The following is a 21,592-nucleotide window of genomic DNA, read 5'->3' as shown; positions in this document are numbered from 1 at the left end:
CAGTTGCCGCTTTACTGAAGGCACACCGAGAAACAGCAAAGTTATATTAGCACCACAATTGGCCAGCAAGACCACAGTTTAAAAGATGGAAATACTGGAAAGGGCAGAGGAAAGTGAAATTTATTATTCAGAGAAGAAAGCTACGAACACCTCATTCCATGTTCGGCATTATTTGCTGAATGTGACATAACTTAGAAACCTGGCAAACTGTTTCAATTTACAGAAGGAACTCCAGTAAGGCCAAAAAACCAGAGCAGTTGTGAAGCAAAGCTTGAACAAACATGACTTTGTTTTCTGTTGTTTATGGCTAGCTTTTCAGGCCACATCAGTACCCTTGCTGTTATTCACATAAATCTCAGAGGGTTTTGCCTCTGAGTGAAGATTTTTCTTTCTTTGTCAGAACCAATCAAGCCAAAGACATATTTGGTAGGGCACATATAACACCGAGCAGGTTCACATACATAGTCTTTTTTTGTAGCTTCATCTATTTAATAGGAACAGTGTTGCCAGCAGCAGTGGAAGGTGGTATTACCCCAAATGCCTTAGGGGGTGGGGGGGTGACAACAATGAGTCACAGCGACAAACACTTCTGCCTCCAGGCTCATTTAATCCCTTCTGCCTGCCTACAAGCTCTGCTGCTGCTCATCTGTGTTAGAGCATATCACTAGACAGATGCTTGTTGAGCAACTTGCTGGACTGAGGGCACTGACTAATTCTGCACTGACTTTACACCAGACTGGCCAGCAGGGCTAGTAAGACTCAAGGCAAGACTGAACATACACTTCCTGTCCACACAAACAGGATTTTTTCCTACCACAGACCACCAAGGTTAATCTGTTTTCAGTGTGGCGTTCAGTGGAGCCTGTTGGGCTCTCTCTTCCAGCTGAGCAGAACAGAAAAGGAAAATCAAACCAGGTTAAAGCAAACATTGCTCTTCCCAGGTTCCCTCAAAGCTTCTTTCTGTCTGGAATGTCTAAACCCTGGCAAATTAAACAACCATCCAGATGTGTTATTTTAAAACTTCAGACTTTGGTAGCATTAAGCTGTAGGGTGTGCAGGCAGCAGTGCTCGGTGAGGGTGCTACTGAGAGTGACCATATTCCAGCCAGACACTCGCTCTCTCCTTATTTTAGTACAGATTTTTCCTTGGGACTGCCCTTATTTTCTAAAGCAACATGCCCAGAACACCAGACCAGAAACAACTCATTTCACCCTAGGAAAACATTTGGATTTTCAATACGTAGAATTATAACTATTCTTGGATAAGCTCTTACTTGTGGAAGAGTACTCAAAAAACCACTTTTTCCAGCTCCTGAAAGTCTGGATGTCGAGTTTTGAACAAATCTTTCCTTTTGTACCCCAAATCTTTTGCAAATATGAGAAACCATGTGCATCAAGTTTCATATTTGTCAAACTAGTCTTCTTACAACAAAAGAAGTTTCATAGAAGGTCTACCACATGTCTTTCATGCAGTATGGGAGTGACATAAAAACTGTGTCCCCAAAGGGACAAGTTTCCACATCTAATAGCATGCCCACACAGAAAATTCAGATAAAAGCCATATACTAAATGCCACAAGATTCACTGGGGCCAACACAACATCCTTCCCTGAAAAATATCAAATTCAGCATGTTAGTAGCAAATACAGGTGTATTGCTGCAGGATGGGTTTGAACTGGTCATTTTCCTGCAGATCAATTTTCCTGCAGATCAATTTTATGAACCCTACCTCCCTGGAGGGGGCAATTTCTGTGACAATTCAGCCTTCTAGGCTAGACAGGTGAATCCAACACTGATGTGGCAGGTTGTCACAAATAGGCATAGACTTGTATAATTTCAGGTTTCAATAATTTGTACAGTATTGAGTAGATACAATTTATTATTTTCAACACCTTGTTCAATTATCATGTGTCACATGGCCTTGTTTCTTATTGTGCAAGTATCTGGCACAACCTGTCCTGCACCAGTTTCATATATATGATCAGGTTAATCACATACACCGTTCAACAAATCCTCAAATAGCACACTTTCATTCTTGAAAGGTCCATAAAAATCACGTGTCCTTTTCATCTGAACTAAGATAATATAATTTCCTTTCAGTGAGATAAATGGGCTGTCTCAGAGGAGTCATTCAGGAGATTTTTTTGCTGATACTGTCTTCTCACCCAGTTATTTGTGGTAGAACACCTACATAGAGGCAAACTCAGGAAGCTGGCTAAAACTGGTAAGTGGAGTTTTTTCCCAGTTGTGTGTTGTCCTCCTGCAAGAGCTTCATCTCTTTATTACCTGAGGTGGGATTATGATATTTACCCAGGGGTAAAGTGCTTTGAGGCTAAGAGAGAAGTTGTATGATTATAGGATAACCTTGCAGGTTTACTTCCCAGATTACAGCTCCCATCTACTTGGCACTTCTGGTTTCATTATAATGTTGGACAGCCACGTATCCTTCAAAGATTCTTTTCCATATATGAGTATCGGAAGCACAAAGAATAAAATCCTAAGACTTCTCGGCCTTCTCTTTTACCAGCATGTAATATGGGGACAGTGATGGTACCCAAGGTAATTCACCTTATCTGCCTTAGGTTAGTGAGAATAAGGTAATTCATCCAAGGTAATTCACGTTATCTATCTTAGGCTGCTTTGAAAATGAGCATCTAACCTTAAGCAAACCATCTCTGATTTTCTCTCTGAGTGATGAAGCAAGAGAAAGCACTTCTAAAAGACAATATATCACTTTCTGAGACCTTCAGCATGAATCAGCTTCCAGACAAGCCCAAAGGAAGCCCCATAGCAGTTGTTCACTACCAAACAACTGACTTCTATATGGTCAGTGCCCAGTAAAGTCCCATACACCGCATCCGCCAAAGATTGCTCTAGACTGACAGTCCTTCTACTGAACTAGCAAAAGCAAGAAACCTTCCTATTACTGCCCAGTGATGAATCACTCAAGGATATTCAAATGTGGGACTGTAAAACCATACAAAACATGTCCCATCACAAATGGATTCCATGTAGTCCCTCTGAACTCGTCCAGCTGGCACTACCCCATGGAAGTGCAGGCAATTGGACACAGAGTCAGTTGTCTTCATGCACCACTGCACGTTACCCTCAGCAGCAGGGATCCAAGATCTTGGGATCAAAGGAAGGAGGCACAGAAAACAAGCACACACATTGCAGCAGGAGGTGACAGTAAACAGAAACCCTCTCAGTCTTCACAGAGAGGTTTTCATTAAGGACGCTAAAATTAAAGCTCCTTTTAACTTGGTTTTAAGTGCTTTATGCCCTTGGCACCTTCTTCAAAAGCACAGTTACAAACTCAGGAGTGCACAGGAAAAGGAACACGATGGAAGTCTGTAACTCTCCCCTCACCTATCTTTTTTTGGCTACATTTAGGTCTAGTCAAAAAAAGTAATTTTTAAAGCAGGCATGATTTGCAGAGAATGTGAAATCACAGATGTTCCTCAGAAATGACTAGCAGTCATCTCAGTGCACACCCCAAGTGGTCACAGAAAAGAGAAACAATAACCCTTCCTTGACATAAAACCCCAAAATAATAGAAGGCCAAAAGTGAGGAAGAGAAGGAGCAGGTTCCAAAACAGGTTTCATTCATGGTGTCTGGATCTGAAATCTAGTAAGTACAATCTAAAATTAATTTACTCCAAGGAAAAAGAAAATGTACCAAATTCCCCCTCCCTCCTTTCTCACTTCCTGTGCCTTCACTTACTTTCTTTCAGTGTCAGGTGTTGATGCAGTGCTGCTGAGACCAAGTGATTCCTGCAAGAGAAGACAGGCAGCACTGAGAGCAGACACTAGAGAAGCTTTTACCCAATTTTAGCAGCATATCAAGTCAAAGAACAAACAAACAAAAGTTGATGATCAAAATCGAAGTGCTTACCTCAATCTGGGATCGCAGCTGTAGAGATGTGGGGCTGGTATCAGGTTTCTCCTAAAATACAACAAATATCAAGTTAATGAAATATCCAAACACCAGAAAGAAGAAATATGAAGGAGAGAAAAAGGGAAAAGAGAGTAACAGAGCCAAGAACTATTTCAAAACAGTTCATACAGGCAACATTCACTTTCAGGGTAAATTCTGAAATAATCCAGTAAAACAGCTAATTTCATATGTATCACTGCAGAATACAGAAAGTAAAGCTGCCAGACAGAAGTCATTCAAAACAAAATAGAAAGAGGGGTGTTTTATTTTCACTAGATCACCACACAATTTGTTAGATAAATTCAAGTGCAATTTCCAAGAAATTACCTTCAGGAAAAATTTGGCATTAAAAGAAAATTCTCTAAGGAAAAAATACTGAGAAGATGCAGATAGCTTTCATCAAGACCAGCTTCTCACACAGAAACATGTCAACAGTATGGAGTTCAAACCACTTTTCTACAAACATCTAGGATATAACCATCTACTCCAGAACTCAATTATCCAGGCTCCCTTTGCAGTTGATGGGGAGACACAGAAACTCCTACAGAACAACTTGCCTGACAGGTTTCAGCTACCTCAAGTTAGATGAGGGAGTCCCACTGGTGGTATCTAATTGAAGACTGCAAGCCAACTGCCTAAAAGGCACACACTATTAACATGTCTAGCTGAAATTAGTGGGAAAACTCCAGTTAGAATGGAGGAAGATAATACAGTCATCAGTACTGAGAACTACACTTTGTTGGTTGATCGTCACGTGAAATCATGGGGTAAACTACTTATTCCTGCTTTATTCTCAGCCAGCCTTAGCCCTTGTGAAGTTATTGCAAAGTGAATTCCATAACTTACTCATTACAGCTGGCTAAGCAGTGGAGTACACGCTTCAAGAAAATTCAAAAAAAGGACATGGATTTATTTCTCAGCGCTGAAGGACTTCTTGTTCATGCATTCCTCAGCCTACATGTAAAACTCTTATCTCTGTGAAATTGTACTTCCTATTCCCATTGTTTACACAAAGGGTGACAAAACATTCTTGGGATTTAATTAAAAAAAAAAAAAAAAAAAATCAGACACAATTTTCTGGAAATGCAGCCTTTTAATACTAAACAGGAACTTACTACTGACTGCCATGAGGTGGTGTTGGACTAACCCGCTCAGGAAGTCTGCAAATCTGGAGTAGAAAGGAGCCTGCTCGGCCATCACACAACTGAGTCAGCTTGCACTGCTGGCCACAGGGGCCAGGGAGGGCACAGGATGGCTCACGGCCATGTCCTTGCTCGTGTGCAAGGCTGACACCGGGTCACTGCCCTGCTGGGGGATTTTTCCTGACCATGCATTGTCTGTGCATCTGCTTTTCCTGACTCTGTAGCACAAAAAGGGAAATGAAGTCCTTGAGTGAAAGTGGGCATGAAAAGGAGATCACGTTCACTTACTGACAGATCCAACAGGACTCCTCTAGTCAAGCAGAAGCTGGACCAAGGCCAGGGAAATTCCAGAGATGTTCACAGATAAGAGAAATGAAACTAGTCACTTGGCACCAGGCATCCCTCTCTTTCTCCATTAGTTCTGTCAAAATGGAACCTGACTAAGTTTTGCACCTGGAAAAGGCTGCATGCACGTGGCTACGAATCTTCCTCAGACACTCCCTGCCTAGCTCTTTGCAATGGGGCAGAGAAAGACGAGCTCCGCGATCCAAACACTTGCCATTCATGAGCGCCTCATTTGTCCATACTCCGCTGCACTGAGCAGAAAAGGAACATTTTATCACTTTTATGTAACAGTTTCAGTATGCCAGTCAGGAGAACCCACCACGTCCCCAACAAGGCCTTTAGATCCCAAGTTCCTGATGATTTATCTGCCATCTTAAAAAGCTGCTTTGCTTCAAGTGTTTTGGGTTTTTTTATTTTTAAAATCTAGTAGTTTTCTGTAAATTTGTGTAACTGCTTGAGCAGTTGCTCATGAAGCCTGAGACTACAATTACATGAAAAGTAAGTTCCTACTTTCAGCATAAAACTACTCAACTAAACAGTCAGCTGCATCCCATGTAACTAAATCCTAAAAAACCTGACCGTATTTACTTTCTTTTTTCTCATTTGCTGTCAAGCTCACCTTGTTAGAACAGGACCTGTTTTATAGGACCAAGATGACTGTGGAGGGAAGAAGCAAGGAAAATTTTCCTCTCCCTCCCAGAGCACTACTTCACAATGCTGGAATGCAAAACACCTGATAGTCCTACACTGTTATGATTAATATTCCTACCTGCCTTTCCAGCAGAATGGTATTTTTTTCTATTGCTATCTACACAAGAAACAAAAGGAAAATACTTGGGGAAATAGTACTCTCAACTAAACTTCTGGCTTAGATCTCTATCAGAGATCATAGAACTCTCATTAGCCTTGAGCACTTCTATTTATTTTGGTTAAAATCCATTAAACCTCACATTAAACCTCACTTTAAAATCCCCAGATTGTGTTGGCTTTAATCCATCAGGATCACGGCCCTTTTTAACCAAAGGTTAATTCTAGAAGGTTGAGCAAATGATGTACTGTTGGCATGTTCTCTAGCACGCGATACAAACTTTCAGAAAATATTTTTAAAGTTAGTTTTATTGAAGTACATCTTTCATCCTTCTGAGCCAAAACTTAAAAATGAAACCAAGGATAGCCTGGGCTTATAGAAAAGTAGCTGCAGCAAGAGACATCCCCAGCCTGCATTTCCAGAGCTCCTGTTTAGACAAAGCAGGCATCAGAGCAATAGGTATCTTCTGTGCGAGCAGCCTTGCTGCCCCAGATAACTGCCCTCCACATGTGCCCATAAAGCTTGCCTGAGATGTACCAGAACATTCATATCACCTACATGCTACACAGCGCTCTGAAGAAGCCCAATGATCTGAGAAAGTATCTGACCAAGTGCACATTCCTTAAGCTACACTATTAAATCCAGTGTTTCCCAAAGGTGACCGATTTACTTGCATGGTTTCTGGATTTAAGGGGCCCTAGGCAGGGTACCTATCCTATACCCAGAAACTGTTGGTGCATATTGAACTTGTCCACTACACTATTAAAACCAGCAGCTAAGATCTGTAGATTCTGGAGAAACTGAGATGTCCATAAATTGTATCCAATCCCCAGGGAACACATTAGATGGAGAGTGAACAGTGGCTCAGCACCAGCTTGTGCAGCTCCCCTGGAGGTCCAAGGTCAGCAGAGCACAGAATCTCAAATACTGATAATAAACCCAGGAGGAGGTTTTAAAAATCAGTAATGCTAATATCCTGTAGAATAAGCTCACTGAATTTAAATTAGGGATTCCTCTATCAAGTCACCTACACCTGTCCTAAAACAATCTCAGCTTGCAGAGGAATTTTGTTCTCCCACCTTTTGCTCTCCCATTTCTTAGTGAGTCCCAATAGGAGTCCTATTTCCTTCCTTTTGCCTCCTTCATCCGAAGCCAGTATCATCCAGAGGATGGGCACAGGACAAGGTCTGAGGTCCTGGCAGAAGCTCTGATCCAGCAGCTGGAGGAAGGGATGGATGTCAGGCGTCGTGCTGCCCAGGAATTGCCTGGGATCACCAACCCTTCCACACTGTGGGTGCCACAGAGGGCAACTGCAGAGCCACACTGGTAACTCTGGGAGCTCTTGTGCAGAAGTGCAAGTTGGAGAAATGCTTTTTACAAATCTCTTTTTTTGGAAGAAAAAGTAGTAGTAAGCTTAACAAGCAGGATTTGTAGCTTACGCTTCAAACCTTTAGCTGTTTGCCTTAGGGAGCAAGAAAGAAGCTTCCTTTGCAGGTAGCTTATTCTGCCTACTTTGTGAATGAATTTATGAGATCATTTGCATACATTTTCTTTTCAAATTACTGCAGGTTTCTAAATATTGTGATTTTGGTTTTATATACTACTTTCCTCATAAAAATCTTCAAAAGAGTTTTGCAACCATTTATGAGCTAAGTCTGAAAAAAGCAACTGTGAAGAAAGTACAAAGCACGCAATACATGGGAAAGGAGCTGAAAAACCATTTCCTGACTGGAATGGCAGGTTTTGAATTTGTGAGGGACTTTTCCTTCCATGACAACTTCAGTTCATTTGTTCTGTATGTAACGTAGCAGGTATAAGGTGTATCACAGCCTATCTGAAGGCATTGCTGTTCTGCTCCTGAAACACACAAACATAGCAGACAAGAGCATCTGAAAGGAAACTTGGTTATCCAGGGTATGGCACATTCTAGGGGGAATGTGCGTATTTTAATTACTTAAACATTAAGCCACATCTATGCTCCACACCACAACTTACTTTAGGAAATTGTATTCATTGAATTAATCCCTTCTAATTAAAAATTCATGAACCTCTTCACAATTTCTGCCACAGGAGCTGTATCCATTTGAATCATAAATTTAAGCACTCCTCTGCAGATCCCAAGACAGGATTAATCTCACTGTGCAGACAGAAAGTGTGCAAAGTGAGACTCAGATGAGTTCTGGGAAAATACAGCAACATAATCAGTAAAAAGGAGATGACTAAAAAGCTTATAGATGTATAAATAATTTTATGAAACCATTTCAGCAGGTGTAAGTAAGGTATATAGCGCAGAAAACTTCTGTTAGAGAATTCTGCCAATCTTACCCCAAATGTTTTCTTTCTCTGTTCCAAACATGCATTGCATGTTCCAGTCTAGCTTCTAAAATGATTAAAGGAACATGTTTCTGAAAGACAGCAGAGCACTGAAGGCTTGTAGGAGTTTGATTTACTTTGAAAGCAGTAATTCTACCTGGAGTCTTCCACCACACTGTATTTCAGCCTCTGAAGAGGTGTTGGGGAAGAAGCAGGGAAGCCCCTGTAAAGGAACAGTGCAGGTATGCAGGTATGTAATGGAAATTGCCTATGAGTCACTAGATATGAGCCACAGGTCAGAATAAAGAAATAAAGAAGACCTATTCCTGTGTCAATGATCTCAGCAAGTGTTTGAGGGAACTAAAAATTCAGTGAGTTTCCAGTGGTACAGATTAGTCAAAGTCTCATTTTGAGTTTCAATCCACAACCTCTGGACCATCCCCATAGCTGTTTCAGTGAAGACAGAAGATTTTTCTGCACCACTGCTCTTGCACATTAGAGCCTGAGCTGACACATGCTAAATGGTAACATCCTGCAGCAGCAAAACTCTGGATCAAGGAAATGAGTTAAACAGAAGGGGTGGTTAAAAAAAAAAAAAAAGAAAGAATTTTCAAACAATAAATACTTCTAAGTATGAAACAAAAGTCCAAGTGTCTCAATGCCTCATAGAAAAGTGCAGACATAAGTTAAACACTTAGCTTAACTACTGATGAAATACGGCTTCAGAGAGAACACACTGATAGAGTACTCACATGTCTGCTTTTAGTATTGGAGAAGGAAGAAATATCCTGCCTCTCAGCTTGATGTAAACACCAGAATCTATCGGAGCTAACACATCTCAGGGCAAACACTGGACCCTCTCTCTCCCATTTGCCAACAATGAAAGCAGAAGGATTTTTTTCACCCATGTCAAATACTCTGCATTTTGCACTAAGGCTGGGAGCCACAGGGCAGAAAAACATTTCACAATGATTTTGAAAAACATAATTCATCGGCAATTATAGAGAAACTGCAGCTTTTGTAAAGCCAGGTAACAATAAAAAGTGAGGCAGTGCAAAGACATAAATTTACTTGTAACAAACAGAAGCAGTGTCCAGAAAAATTATGGCATAAACACAAAAACAACCTCAACAGAAATGGGCTTCAGAGAAAGGAAAGTCGATATGGAAACACAGCATTCTGCAGCAGAGAAATCAAATACCTTCTGATCAATTTTCCAAACAAGATGAAGCAAGCCCAGAACTATGGCAGCTCTCTTTGTGCTAAAACTATATTAATATAAAGGCCAGTATGTGATTGAGACACAGCGGGCCTTTGATAGATGCATTTTACACTTGTTACTCAAACGTTACAATACTCAAGTGTTCTTGTTGCTGGCAGGAACTGCCTCTGTACGAGAGCTCTTGCTGGTATAAAAAGATGAGTAAGACGTGCCAGCTCTGCCTAAAAGTCCTTGCATTAGTCAGCACTGATTTTTATTGTACAGGTAAGGCCAAAAAGAACTTCTGTGAAATAATGTTGGAAAACAGTGAAAGACGTGGGTTTCCAGGGAGGACTTTATAAGATAGAGTGGTTTTGGCATCAGGAAGAGCTGTAATATTTCAGGGCAATGAAAAAACTCTAAACAAACCACATCAAGAATGGTTAAATGTGAAGCCAGAGGACTCAGGATGTGACACAGACAAGGGAGGCATGAGGTAAAGCCCAGCTGGATACTGCCCAAATGGGGCCCTTCTTGTTCAAGAGCTGACAATGGGCCTGGGGAAGAGCCACCACTTCCCCCAGTGAGAGCATTCTGTCCTGTGGGAAGAGCACAACAAAAGGAAAAGAGAAAATAAACAACTAAACAAACAAGCAAATAACAGTTTGCTACTGTTTAGGGTAGGATAACAGTTTGGGCTAGGAACAGTCTGGTCAGATTCCTTGCCCAGGTGCTCCTCTGGTGAGGACAGCTGATGGCAGTGTGCTGTACATTGGCCTCAATCACCTCCTGAACCAATACCCACAATTAATGAGGGAAGCAGCACCTCCGTGAGCCACACGTCCCTATCACCACCACCCTGCAGCCTGCTTTCTGTAACTGCGGGGCTAGGAATTTTGAGTGGTTTTGAAGTGAAGCACTCACTGATAAGATGAGGAAACAAGCATGAGGAGCTCCTTGCCATGAAAGCCATGGCTGAATATGGCACACCTCTTTCTGAATACCAATGGTCCTGATTTGTTTTTATGTGCTCTTCAAGTTCAGGCCACCTATTCCTAAGGGCCAATGATGTTCTCCATTTCTCTAAATAACACTTTTCAGATCTTATCAATTCTTCATTTTCAGGTACACAAAGCTGTTCTGTATTTTTATTAAGATTATTTGCCATTTTCTCAATTTCTCTTCAGTGTTTCCATGAACAACAAAAAATGTATTTTCTTTTTGAAAAGTGGAAAGAAAAAGGAAAGCTCATACTTAGACCAACACCTCCAGGAAAACTTCTACAGCCATGCTATAAATCCTTCCAGACACACCATGGAAACAGAGGCTAACACAGGTCCACTGTCATACTTGCATTGATACTATACTTGTGTACCTACATGCCAATATCCATGTCTCAAACACATGGAACTTCAGATGATCTATAGTGCAAATGAATGGATGCTTTTTTTGCTGGGTTAATCAATATGCTCAAGGCCTGGGGATTTTTGTAAAACGAGTTGTTACCGTAATACTGATGACTTTTTGCAAGTATACCCCCATTCACATCATCACTATGACAGCTGAAATTTAAAAGCTATATGTTGCTTTTACTGTATGTTGTACTAAACAATAATTTACCAAGAGGATCAGAAACTAAGTCCACTCCTGGTAAAATTGAGGAGGAGGTAAATCAAAAGAAAGCACTGATCATTAAGAGACCTACAAACATTTTTTTACCACACATACATGGAGTATCAGCAATGAAGCCCCCCATTTCAGGGGGAAAAAATGCCAACATTTTGCATTAATTTAATTCTGGGAAAGCAGTGATTTGCTTTACTTTGTTAAAAAGTAGACAGATTTTTAAAAAATCATAAGGGTTATGTAGACAAAAACAAAGAATATTTTAGGGTTTTTTTCTTCTCTAATTTATGACAAACTGATAGCTGAAAGGCATTTTGTGTCAGGAACTCCCATCATACAGTCAACTGCAATGTGCAGTAGAATTAGACAGTTCTCTCCCTTTTTTTTACTTGAGGCCTCACATTGCTGAGACTTGAACCCAAACCCAAGTACACGTGGAAAAGATTCAACTCTTTCTGCTAGGTTCTCTAGCTGTAGAAGGCAAATCAAAAATTCAGAACTCCGCAGCACTGTGGGCAGTAGAAGAAATCTGGCACGACCCTTTTTTTCCACAACAGCTGGGCTCTTTGGGTTGCCTGGAGCTGCTATCAGGTCGTGCTCTTCAGAACTCCTGACTTCCTGTTCCTTCATAATCCTCTAGAAAAACCTGCACCTACATCCACATTTCCACTTTTTAGAAGTTCATTTGTATAGATGTGCATATATCTGCTCTGTGGTTTTTTTTTAACATGAAATTGATCCTTTCAGAGCATGACTAAAGCCCTCATTAATTCAAGAAAACCGATTTAAGACTTTCTCACACCCAGCACAAAACTTCTGAAAGTTTTTGTGTTATTGTTCAGGAAATGGATTAAACTTTGAACTTTTTAGAGAAGTGAAAGAATCCAGTAAAAAACAAAACAAAAACCCCCCAAAACCACAAACAACACAAAAACCCCCAAAGAACACAGAAAAAAACCCCAAACCAACATCATCAGGAAAAGGAGGCAACAGAACCATGTTACAGGGAGTTGTGCTGAGTCAGGACCTGAGCCACATTATCCTTGACACGCAGTCTTATCACGAGGCTGTGCCCACATGCACATTTACTGGTTTTCTCATCTTTCCATGAAGAAATTCAAACAGCCTACTGTTGCATCTTTTTGTGCAAAAGTAATTACAACAAAATCATAAACATTTGGGCAAAATAAATTCCTGCTTTCCAGCTGACAGTAATACTGTACCTCTATTTTCCTCTTTCAGAGGTTAAAAACATCAACAGCTGCTAGCTCAAAAAAGCAGACATCCTGAACTCAGGTCTTTGTTGGCAATAAGCCTTGCAGCCCAAGCTCTTGAGCCAACCATTCTTTAAGGTTGAGACTGGGTAAGCCCTTTCTGCTGATTTGCACTATCACTTTATTTTTTTTAGCTCAGTTCAGTTCCCCCTTAGTGATTTCTATGATCATTATTTCATGAGAGCACCATAGTCAAAAAGCTGTAACAACATGACATATTTTGCATATTTCAGGACTTAAAAACATGTAGGGGCTGGTGGGGTCTGACCCCCATTTCAGCCACTTTGACAATGAAAACAGCAGGAATACAAATGAGAAAAGGTTTTGAAAAAAATTTCTATCAGACAAACCCGTGTGAACATATTGGGAAGTAACTCTGATGACAGTTCTTTATGACAATAAACTAGTTTTGAAGAAACAGTTTATTTAAGAATCCTTTTCTAAGAAGGCACTTGAAGCAGGAAAGAAACTGGTCATACTGGGAAAAGTTTTACAATAGATACATATTTTTAAAATCTTAGTTTTACAACCATTTTAAAAAGCAGAATAAATGTACAACTTGAAATCAAACTGGTTCTGTTTAATAGGTTGATATGTGAAACTGAACACCTGAAAATTAAGACTAATTCCCTAGAGCTGGGCACTGCACTTCTTGCTCTCAACCTGCATAAACACACTCCAGGAATGTGAGTGGGTGAGGGGAGAGAGACAAAGGTTGATAGCTGGATGCTAACTTCAAAGTCTCCTACACAGTGAGAGGAGAAATTAATTTCTTGAACAAAAGAACTGAAAACAAATTAATCATATTAATGCAAAAAAAGGACTAGACCACAAATTGCTAGTCTGTACTTACTCATTCTTCCTGCTATAAAAACTACTTTTGATAAAAGAACTTTTAAATTAGCTGTTCTCTCTTTACCTTTGAAATTGAAGCATGTGTTTGATGGATGCTTTGGGCCAGAACCTTACTTAAATCTTCATCACTGGTCATCACATGATCATTATTACAAAACTAAATTTCAAATCAACTCTGATGCTCTAAGTCATCATGGAAGATTGCTCCCATCCGAGGGAAAAATTATTATTGAATACCATTAGACTATGTGGCACAATTTGGTTATTTACGCAGAAGATTTGCAACATCTCTATTTGAGAAAATTAAGAAGTAATTATTGCCTTCTACACATTCATGATAAAAATCTACAACAACTATTGATATAAATATTCTCAGTTTTCTATTTACATTTAAAGTAAGACTGGGATAGAAAGTCATATGCCATAGATGTAGTAGTTAACAGGAACAGCCCCAACTGGAGGTGCAGCAAATAGGAGCCTTGTTCTATGGGCTTACTGCTGCATGCTTTGCTTTGAAGGGTAATGGTGCGACAGTGACATCTGACAGCTCCTATACTAGTCAGCACAACTGCTGGAAAGGGGTTAAATTAAAGACTTCAATCAGCCATTTACAGCTCCTGCTGCTGGGCCAGGCTCCAGCCCAGCTGCAAAGCTCCAGCCAGTGTTTGAAAAGCTCAGCTGTTCTGCTGAAAACGCACAAGTGGCTCCTGCCACATGACCAACAATTGGGGTAGAAGGTGGGGTTTGCTCTGGCACACAGGTCAAACAGAAGGAAAGTGCTCAACACAAGTTTCAGTGATTCTTAAATCTAAAGTGTAACAAATCTGAATTCTGAGGCTCCATGAAGCAGCTGTAAAATGCTCTTCCTTTGTTCAAAGCAGGAGGAGCAGAGATTTTCCCCAGAAGAGGACAGTGAAGGCCAGAATCCTTTCCCCTGAGGCCACAGCAGCCTCCTGGTATTATCTGCTTGTGCAGTCCCTGGGCCTGACTGCTGCTCCCTCCAGCCCAGGGGCATCACCCCACTTTCAGGCTAGCACAGGGTAGCGATGCACAATTTTGCTTTGCTTTGTTGGGTTGTTATCCAACATGGGATTATCCCATCACACACTGAGTGAGGGTCCTTTCCCACCTTTCCCAACAAAAGGCCAATTGCTGAATGATGAACAAACTTAGCACAAAGAATGTCTGCAGAGAAAAAACGACAAGTGCTCCTTACAGACAAAGCATTTGAACAACAGCAAACATCCATCCTTTGGTCAGTACAGATAACTCAGGCCAGAAGAATCTGCAAAGAAAGCTGCCACCACTGTTCCAAGCAAATCATCTGCAATCATTATCTACAACTATTCACTGAAGAATTAAGAGTACTGCAGCAAAGTCTTACAAATTATTCTCTCGCGTAATGTTTTCTCCTTGCTTATTCCTGAAATTGCTCCTGAAGCAGCAACTACAACAGACTTCTTCCCAAGTTCCACTTGAAACTTCAGTCTTTTTCTCCGCCACACTTTGGGTCACACTTGACTTCAAGAGGGATGCACAGAACTAGCCTTGCAGAAACAAATTAAGCACAAGTGCAAGGCAGTCTTGCACTCCAAGAGCCACCCATAGCTTTTCAGTGACACAGTGTGTACAAGTAGCACTTGCACTTCATTCCAGCAAAGCTTGTACAGCTTTGCACTCCCTCATGCACCTTCTTTTTCCACTAATGCCCACGTTTTACTGCTAAAGGAGTGCTGCAATCACAGGTAATCAAATTATGGCATTAAAAAGGCCACCATGCTTTGAATTTTTATAACTTGTCTTTCAAACACACATGAAGCAAAACAGAGGCCCCAGCAATGAATAACTGCTTTTGCTCAGAGGTCCATTCAAAACCCTGCCCCTTTGCTATTAGCACTAAACAGTGAACTTATGCAGGCAATCTAGCAGCACAAGAGTTGGCCAAAAGTTACAGCAATGTCCTGATGAAGTAGGCAAAGCTAGGACATTACGGGAGCAATGCCTCACCTGTACTGCTTCCCATTCTCTTCACCATCCCACTGTAGGGGAGTGAATAAGTGGCTGTGTGGGGCTTAATTGCCAGCTTGGGTTAAGCTGCAACAGTCCTTCTTGGTGCCCAAGATGGGTCTTGCAGGGTTCAAGATAACAACAGGTTTGACTGGAATGTGCTAGATTGAATTTATAGCTGTAATTGCTGATTAGCTATTAATTGGCAGGTGCTTGTCAGGAGCCTTGCTTGCCTGACTCTACATTAGAGTCCAGTGCTCGTTAGTGGCTGGTTTCTGCTCTCGCTGCTGCCGTGCTGCTTTATCACCTCGCTGTGCTGTGCCTGGGAACACTGTGATAACAGCAGCGGCGATGTGCCGGGCTGGCAGGTGGCCAGGGACTCGCTGTGTGTCTGGGCTGGCTGGGACTGCGGTGTGAGCTTCACTCCAAGGGACCTGACCCACGGATGAGTCCACGTGGGAGCAGCTGGATCTGGGTCAGTCAGGACAATCTGGAAGTGCCTGTGGCTGTCGGTGCAGCAGCAGGAACCTCTGAAGGGATGGAGGCCCAGGGATAAGTCTGTGCTGCAGCAGGTGGATACTGACACATCAGTGCCTGTGGATATGTCCGTGCTGGAGCACCTGAAAGTGTGTGGCCATGGATAATCCCACATGAGAGCAGGTACTCCCCTGGAAGGACTGCAGCCATGGGTTAGGCTGTGATGGAGCAGGTTTATTCCTGGAGGGGCTGTGGCTATGGGTAAGGCCACACTGGAGCAGGTGCACCTTAAAGCAACTGTGACTGTGGAAAGGCCCATGCCACAGCAGCTATACCCCCAAAGTGACCATGGCTCACAGATAAAGGCTCTGCTTGGAGCAGGCACAGCCACACGGGACTGCATTCTGTGGATAAACCCTGAGCAGGCTAGGAGTAAGAGAAGTAATGTTTAATGTTATGATCTGGCTCAAACGGACAAGGGGCAGAGATTTTAATGGATGTAAGTTTAAATCACTGTACCCCATGATTTGGGTTGCATGTCAGAGGAATGGCTACAGCAGGAACCACACAACACTGGAGGACAAGTCTTAGAAAAAGCAGTTTCAAGGGTAGCAGCAAACCAATTTGAACTGGCTTTGGTGCCCAAAAATTCCACACACCATACCACCTCTCCTGTCCTCAACAAACTCAGTGGACATTTATGGATATTTTATAGGCATAGTCCATAGGCTAGGGAAAACAATATCTGTGTATTGCATTAAGGGATGAGAAGGGAGTGGCAAATAATGAGCATGTGTTGGATAGTGTGGTACCTGAGAATGATGTAAATGGTAATGAATGGAGAGGAGCATGTGCTGGTTTTGGCAGAGATAATTTTCCTCACAGTGGCTAGTATAGGGCTCTGTTTCGGATTTGTGCTGGAGACAGTGCTGATAATTCAGGAACATTTTTGCTATTGCTGAGCTGTGCTTACACAGTCTTAAGGCCTTTTCTGCCTCTCACCAGCAACCAGACTGGGAGTGCACAAGAAATTGGAAAGGGACATAGGGCATCATGCTCTGCATAAACAGCTGGGGGAAGAAGTAGGAAGAGGGTGGGGACAATAGGAGTGATGGCATTTGTCTTCCCAAGTCACTGTTACAGAAGATGGAGCCTGCTTTCCTGGCTGAACACCTGCCTGCCCATGGGAAGAAGTGAAAGAATTCCTTGTTTGGCCTTGTTTGTGTGCACAGCTTATGCTTTACCTATTAAACTGTCTTTATCTCAACTTACAAATCTTGTCACTTTTACTCCTCTGATTGGCTCTCCCATCTCACCAGGGCAGGGGAGCGAGTGAGTGGCCATGCTGGGCTTAGTTGCCAGCTGGGGTCAAACCACAACACACTGAAGGGCAGCGAGAGCAAGCAAGCTCCACATTAAGCCCAGTTAATTTAAGGTCAGTATAAAGGCCATCTGTTACTGTCATGCTGCAGAAACCCGGGGCTTCATCATGACTCCTACTTCACGTAACTAAGTCTTTGCAATAATCTTCTAAATAAGTGTGTTCATTGAACAGAAACAGACAAAAACCAACCCACTAAAAACCAGAAAGAAAAATTAAATATTATGGGCAATGACATAACAAAGCACAAGAATAGAAGTGACAAAAAAATGTTGACAGCTGGGGAATTTGTAGTAAGAGAAAGACCAAAGCAGACTGTACACGGTAATCCTCAAGGTAAGTAGTGTTGAGCCAGACTTCATCCTGGAGATGGATAAAATACCTGGAATAAAATACGATCAGCAAAACCCTAACAAACCCCAACCAGCTGCACAAAACCCACAAAGACAAAGGCAGTACTAAAGGTACCAAAGAAAAATAAACTCATAAACAACTAGTAAATGAGACCCACAAGTCCAGAAACCTTGGTGCCTCTCAACATTGCAAAAACAATTCGCGATTTCAATCTAAACCAAATGGCAGTCAAAGCTTTAGACTGGGGAAAAGCTACTGAAGTCAAACCACTTCAGTTAATAATTTGCTGCCAAGCACTTTCAGTTCTGCTTTGTCACTGCTGCAATCCCAGGGAGCAAGCGCACTGCGAGCAGCCTGCCTGCAACAAGCTAAGGCTTTGCTGCGGGAAGGGAGCGTGCTCAGTCTTGTCTCCTCTTCCCTCCAGCGAATGTAAATTACGAATGCAAAGCTCCACGAACAAATCACCAAACACCCTGCCTTTGCAAACGTCTTTGTGTAAGCAGTATGACTCAGTTTGCTGGTAGGCATTCCAACTAAATTAATTTACCGTGGTATGGAAAACCTGAGAGAAATAAAACTTAAGCTGTACAAACACCTGCAAGAGTTTCTAAATACCTGGGGTTTTGCAGCCAAGACCTGCTTGTTTGGGCAGGTGCTGCCACAGCTATCGGAGTGTCCGTGGTACAAATTCCTCTGCTCAACTGTCTTCAGCAGGGAAAGCAGCCCAGACTTCTTGGAAACAAATCTGCTCTAATCAGGACAGCAACAAAATGTCTTGACCAAAAGCAGCTTCTTTTTTTTTTTTTTTTTTTTTTTCTTCTTTTCTTCCCCTGCTCACACTCCTCTTCGCACCTTAGGGGGTTTTTAGGGGGTTTTCTTCCAGGTTACAGCCCTAACAGGGTTTTGTTACAACATCCTGAGGCTCTATTAGTGCAAAAATTTCTTTTAAAGTTTTTATTGTTTCAGATCCAGTTCTAACACAAACTTCTCAACAATACTGTCTCTTATTCAAGGTTATGTGCAGTCTGTGAATAAATGCATGCCAATGGATACAGAATTGAGTTGTCAATTACAGAAGGTTTTGTTAAAAAACAAGTGAAATAAAAATAGGACATTAGTAAATGTAACTGAAACTGGAGAACAATATCCCATATGCTACACTAGACTTTCACATACACCAACAGGTCCCTCTAATCTAATAGGAATTAGATTAAGTATATTGTAACGTGCTCAGCATGCTACTCACTTTCATAGAGAAACTATGGGTTTATGCACTTCCACTGACTTTCAAAACACAAAGAGACGCACTGAAGCCCATCAGCATCAATTTTTATTCCCTGTCTCATCTGCACCTCATTTCACTTACTCTATGATAATTCTTACATTTATAGATATATTTAATACAATATTTCAGAGAAATTGAGGGGTTAGGGTAACGAAGTATTTAAGCACATTCCTGGCAACAGTACTAGTGTGTTTAAAACTCGGCATGTTTTTGCATGCTTTACTGCATTCAGTCCTGATCACACAGGACAGTACTAGCAGTAAGACAAGTTAGTAGATAATAAAGGATACCTTAATTTTTCATTGCACAGGATTGCAGCTCCTGTAGAAACTGCAGCTTTTATTTCACAGTGCATTAGCTGCAATTCCTATACAACTATCCAAGCCTTTAGAGGACATATCTTTTTAAATTTGGAAGAAGAGTAAATCACTTGCTCTCCCAGCATATCCAGAGGCCACTCTTTATCAGTGCATCACACCACCAAAAAAAGAAGACAAAAGTGTGGAAACTGGTTAGTGCTGAGTGGGGGCTGCAGCAACGATAGAGAGATTACCTGAAGCCTGTTTCATAATTCACCATTCCTTATAAATTCATGGAAATCCTAACACCCAGGTATACCTCTTCTGCATTCAAATTCCACACAGGCTCCTATGACTGCAAAAGAGGATTTAACAGAATTCCTTAGATATCAAAAATCTAATGGTACTCTGCACTTTTGAAAACAAACTCCAAGTCTTAATGAAATTGTAAGGCCAAAATCTCATTAATTTCTGATTTGAAGCAATGCTTCTTTCTTGTGTTTCCCTGTCCCTCAAAAGTACTCAATTCTAGCTTCTTGAAAATAATCCATGGTAAAAATATATACTATAACAGAGCCTGTTTTCATATCATATATATGATATCACATATAGCTTACTATGACTTTAAAAAAGGCCAAAACTTAAATAAGGTGAAAGAATTTATTTAGCACGATCTTTATCTTTAAACTTTTTAAACAGTAACCAATTTGCCTCCCAGCTCTCAACTTGAGTCAGACACTATTAATTACACAAACTCAATTATTAGCCTTTCATATTAACACTTCTGTTTCCTCACTCCTTTGGTATCCTTCAGATCTAATTAAGCACCAACTCTTTACAGCACAATGCTTCCCACTGAACGGATTCTCAACTCCTCTGCATCTGCCCTCCCTTGACAAGGCCTTGAAACGCCTACAAGGATTCAAAATGCTGCCGCTGCTGTTTAGGTATTAAAATGTGAGGTTACCTCAGTAGATCCCAGTCCTTTTGCTGGCTATACAAGGTATCTCCTGTAAAAAGTGTTCTTCATGGTCTCTGCCTGTTTGCCACTGAATTAATCTGTTTTCTTTGCACGTCCTTGGCTTCTCTACCACTGGCAAACACTTGTCTTTTACACGATTCCCTTCTATCACTTCAAGTCTCAGTGTTAGAGGACAAAAAGACATGTTGAAGTTTATTGCAAAAAAGAAATGCATGAGATGATCAGAATGAAAAAATGAATGAACTTTTTGCTTTACTATCTTGAAAATCAGTTTCTTGGTAGCTCTAAATATGATTTGAATTATTATTTTCAACAAAATTAAAAATAATGAAACTTTTAGCTAGCACTCCATGTAAAATAGGATGAGTTACGGAAAGACCACTGCAGTTTTAGGGGCTGGCATGCCAGGCTAATTTGAGCCCATTTATCTTTCCAACTGTTTCTCCCATCTCTCCAATTCCAGGTATACTACAAAGCGATAAATTTTGATGTTCTCCACACTATGAAAAGTGAAAGTAAAAGTCTTCAGAGCAAAAAAATTTTCCCCTGAAGTTTTCTTCTGCATATTATGCACTTTGCATTGCCTCAAGTGAAATATTTGTCTTTTAGAGCTGTTTTACTGTACACTGTCCATGTCTCTGTAGGACCTGCTCCCAAGGGTTTTTTTCCCACAGCCACACATATAAGAGACATGATTTATGTGGTGACCATGAAACACACATTGCACTGCTATTCCCAGGAAGAGAAAAACTAATCCCAAACCTACTCAGTCTCAAGACTATACCTGCCACCAGGACAGCCACTGGGCTCACATCTGTCATACTGCTTTGAATTCTCTCATTGGTACTGCTGAGGAGCAGATCAGCACCTAGGCAGTAAAAATTGGTCAAAGTATGGTGTGATGGCCAGAAGAGAACAAGGTAGAAAGCCCAAACAGACAGCAGACGGCTTCAGAAGATGGCGTTCCTTGAGAGGAAACAGCTAGACAGAAAATCAGCAGCAGTGCAGTGCTGATGCATCCCAATTAGACTTGACATTACTCAGACTGCTGTGGTCTTCCAGTGGACAGCAAGGCTTTCCTACTTCTTGCCATAAACTAGCTCAGCGCAGTGCTCAGTGACTCAGAGTTCATCCAGCAAACCTATAAAGAAAGAGTCCTCTCTGCTATTTTCATATGCTCTGGCTGCAAACCATCTGAACAAGGCCCTCCAGGATTTAGGAGCCTGAATGACCCAGACTATGACATCACAGAAAGTGAAACACAGCTCTTACTTGTGCCTGTTCTACCTTGAATTGCCAAAAATAATT

The 21,592-nt window shown here is 41.4% G+C and overlaps 1 protein-coding gene across 6 annotated transcripts in view; it reads right to left on the bottom strand.

Moving 5' to 3' along the window:
- Positions 1–21,592, bottom strand: part of SASH1 (SAM and SH3 domain containing 1) — a 528,498-nt gene that overhangs the window by 52,297 nt on the left and 454,609 nt on the right. For all 6 annotated transcript variants that reach the window (XM_038132236.1, XM_038132242.1, XM_038132238.1 and 3 more), the window contains exons 3-4: positions 3,894–3,944; positions 3,723–3,772 (exon numbers count right to left, since the gene is read on the bottom strand). In XM_038132236.1, coding sequence (XP_037988164.1) covers positions 3,723–3,772; positions 3,894–3,944 — 101 coding nt within the window. The remainder of the gene's footprint in view (positions 1–3,722; positions 3,773–3,893; positions 3,945–21,592) is intronic.

The sequence above is a fragment of the Motacilla alba genome, chromosome 3, assembly GCF_015832195.1.
Source record: "Motacilla alba alba isolate MOTALB_02 chromosome 3, Motacilla_alba_V1.0_pri, whole genome shotgun sequence".
In the NCBI taxonomy this organism is placed as follows: domain Eukaryota; kingdom Metazoa; phylum Chordata; class Aves; order Passeriformes; family Motacillidae; genus Motacilla; species Motacilla alba.
The sequence above is the reverse complement of the archived record's forward strand: the minus strand, read 5'-3'. Positions and strand labels throughout refer to the sequence as shown.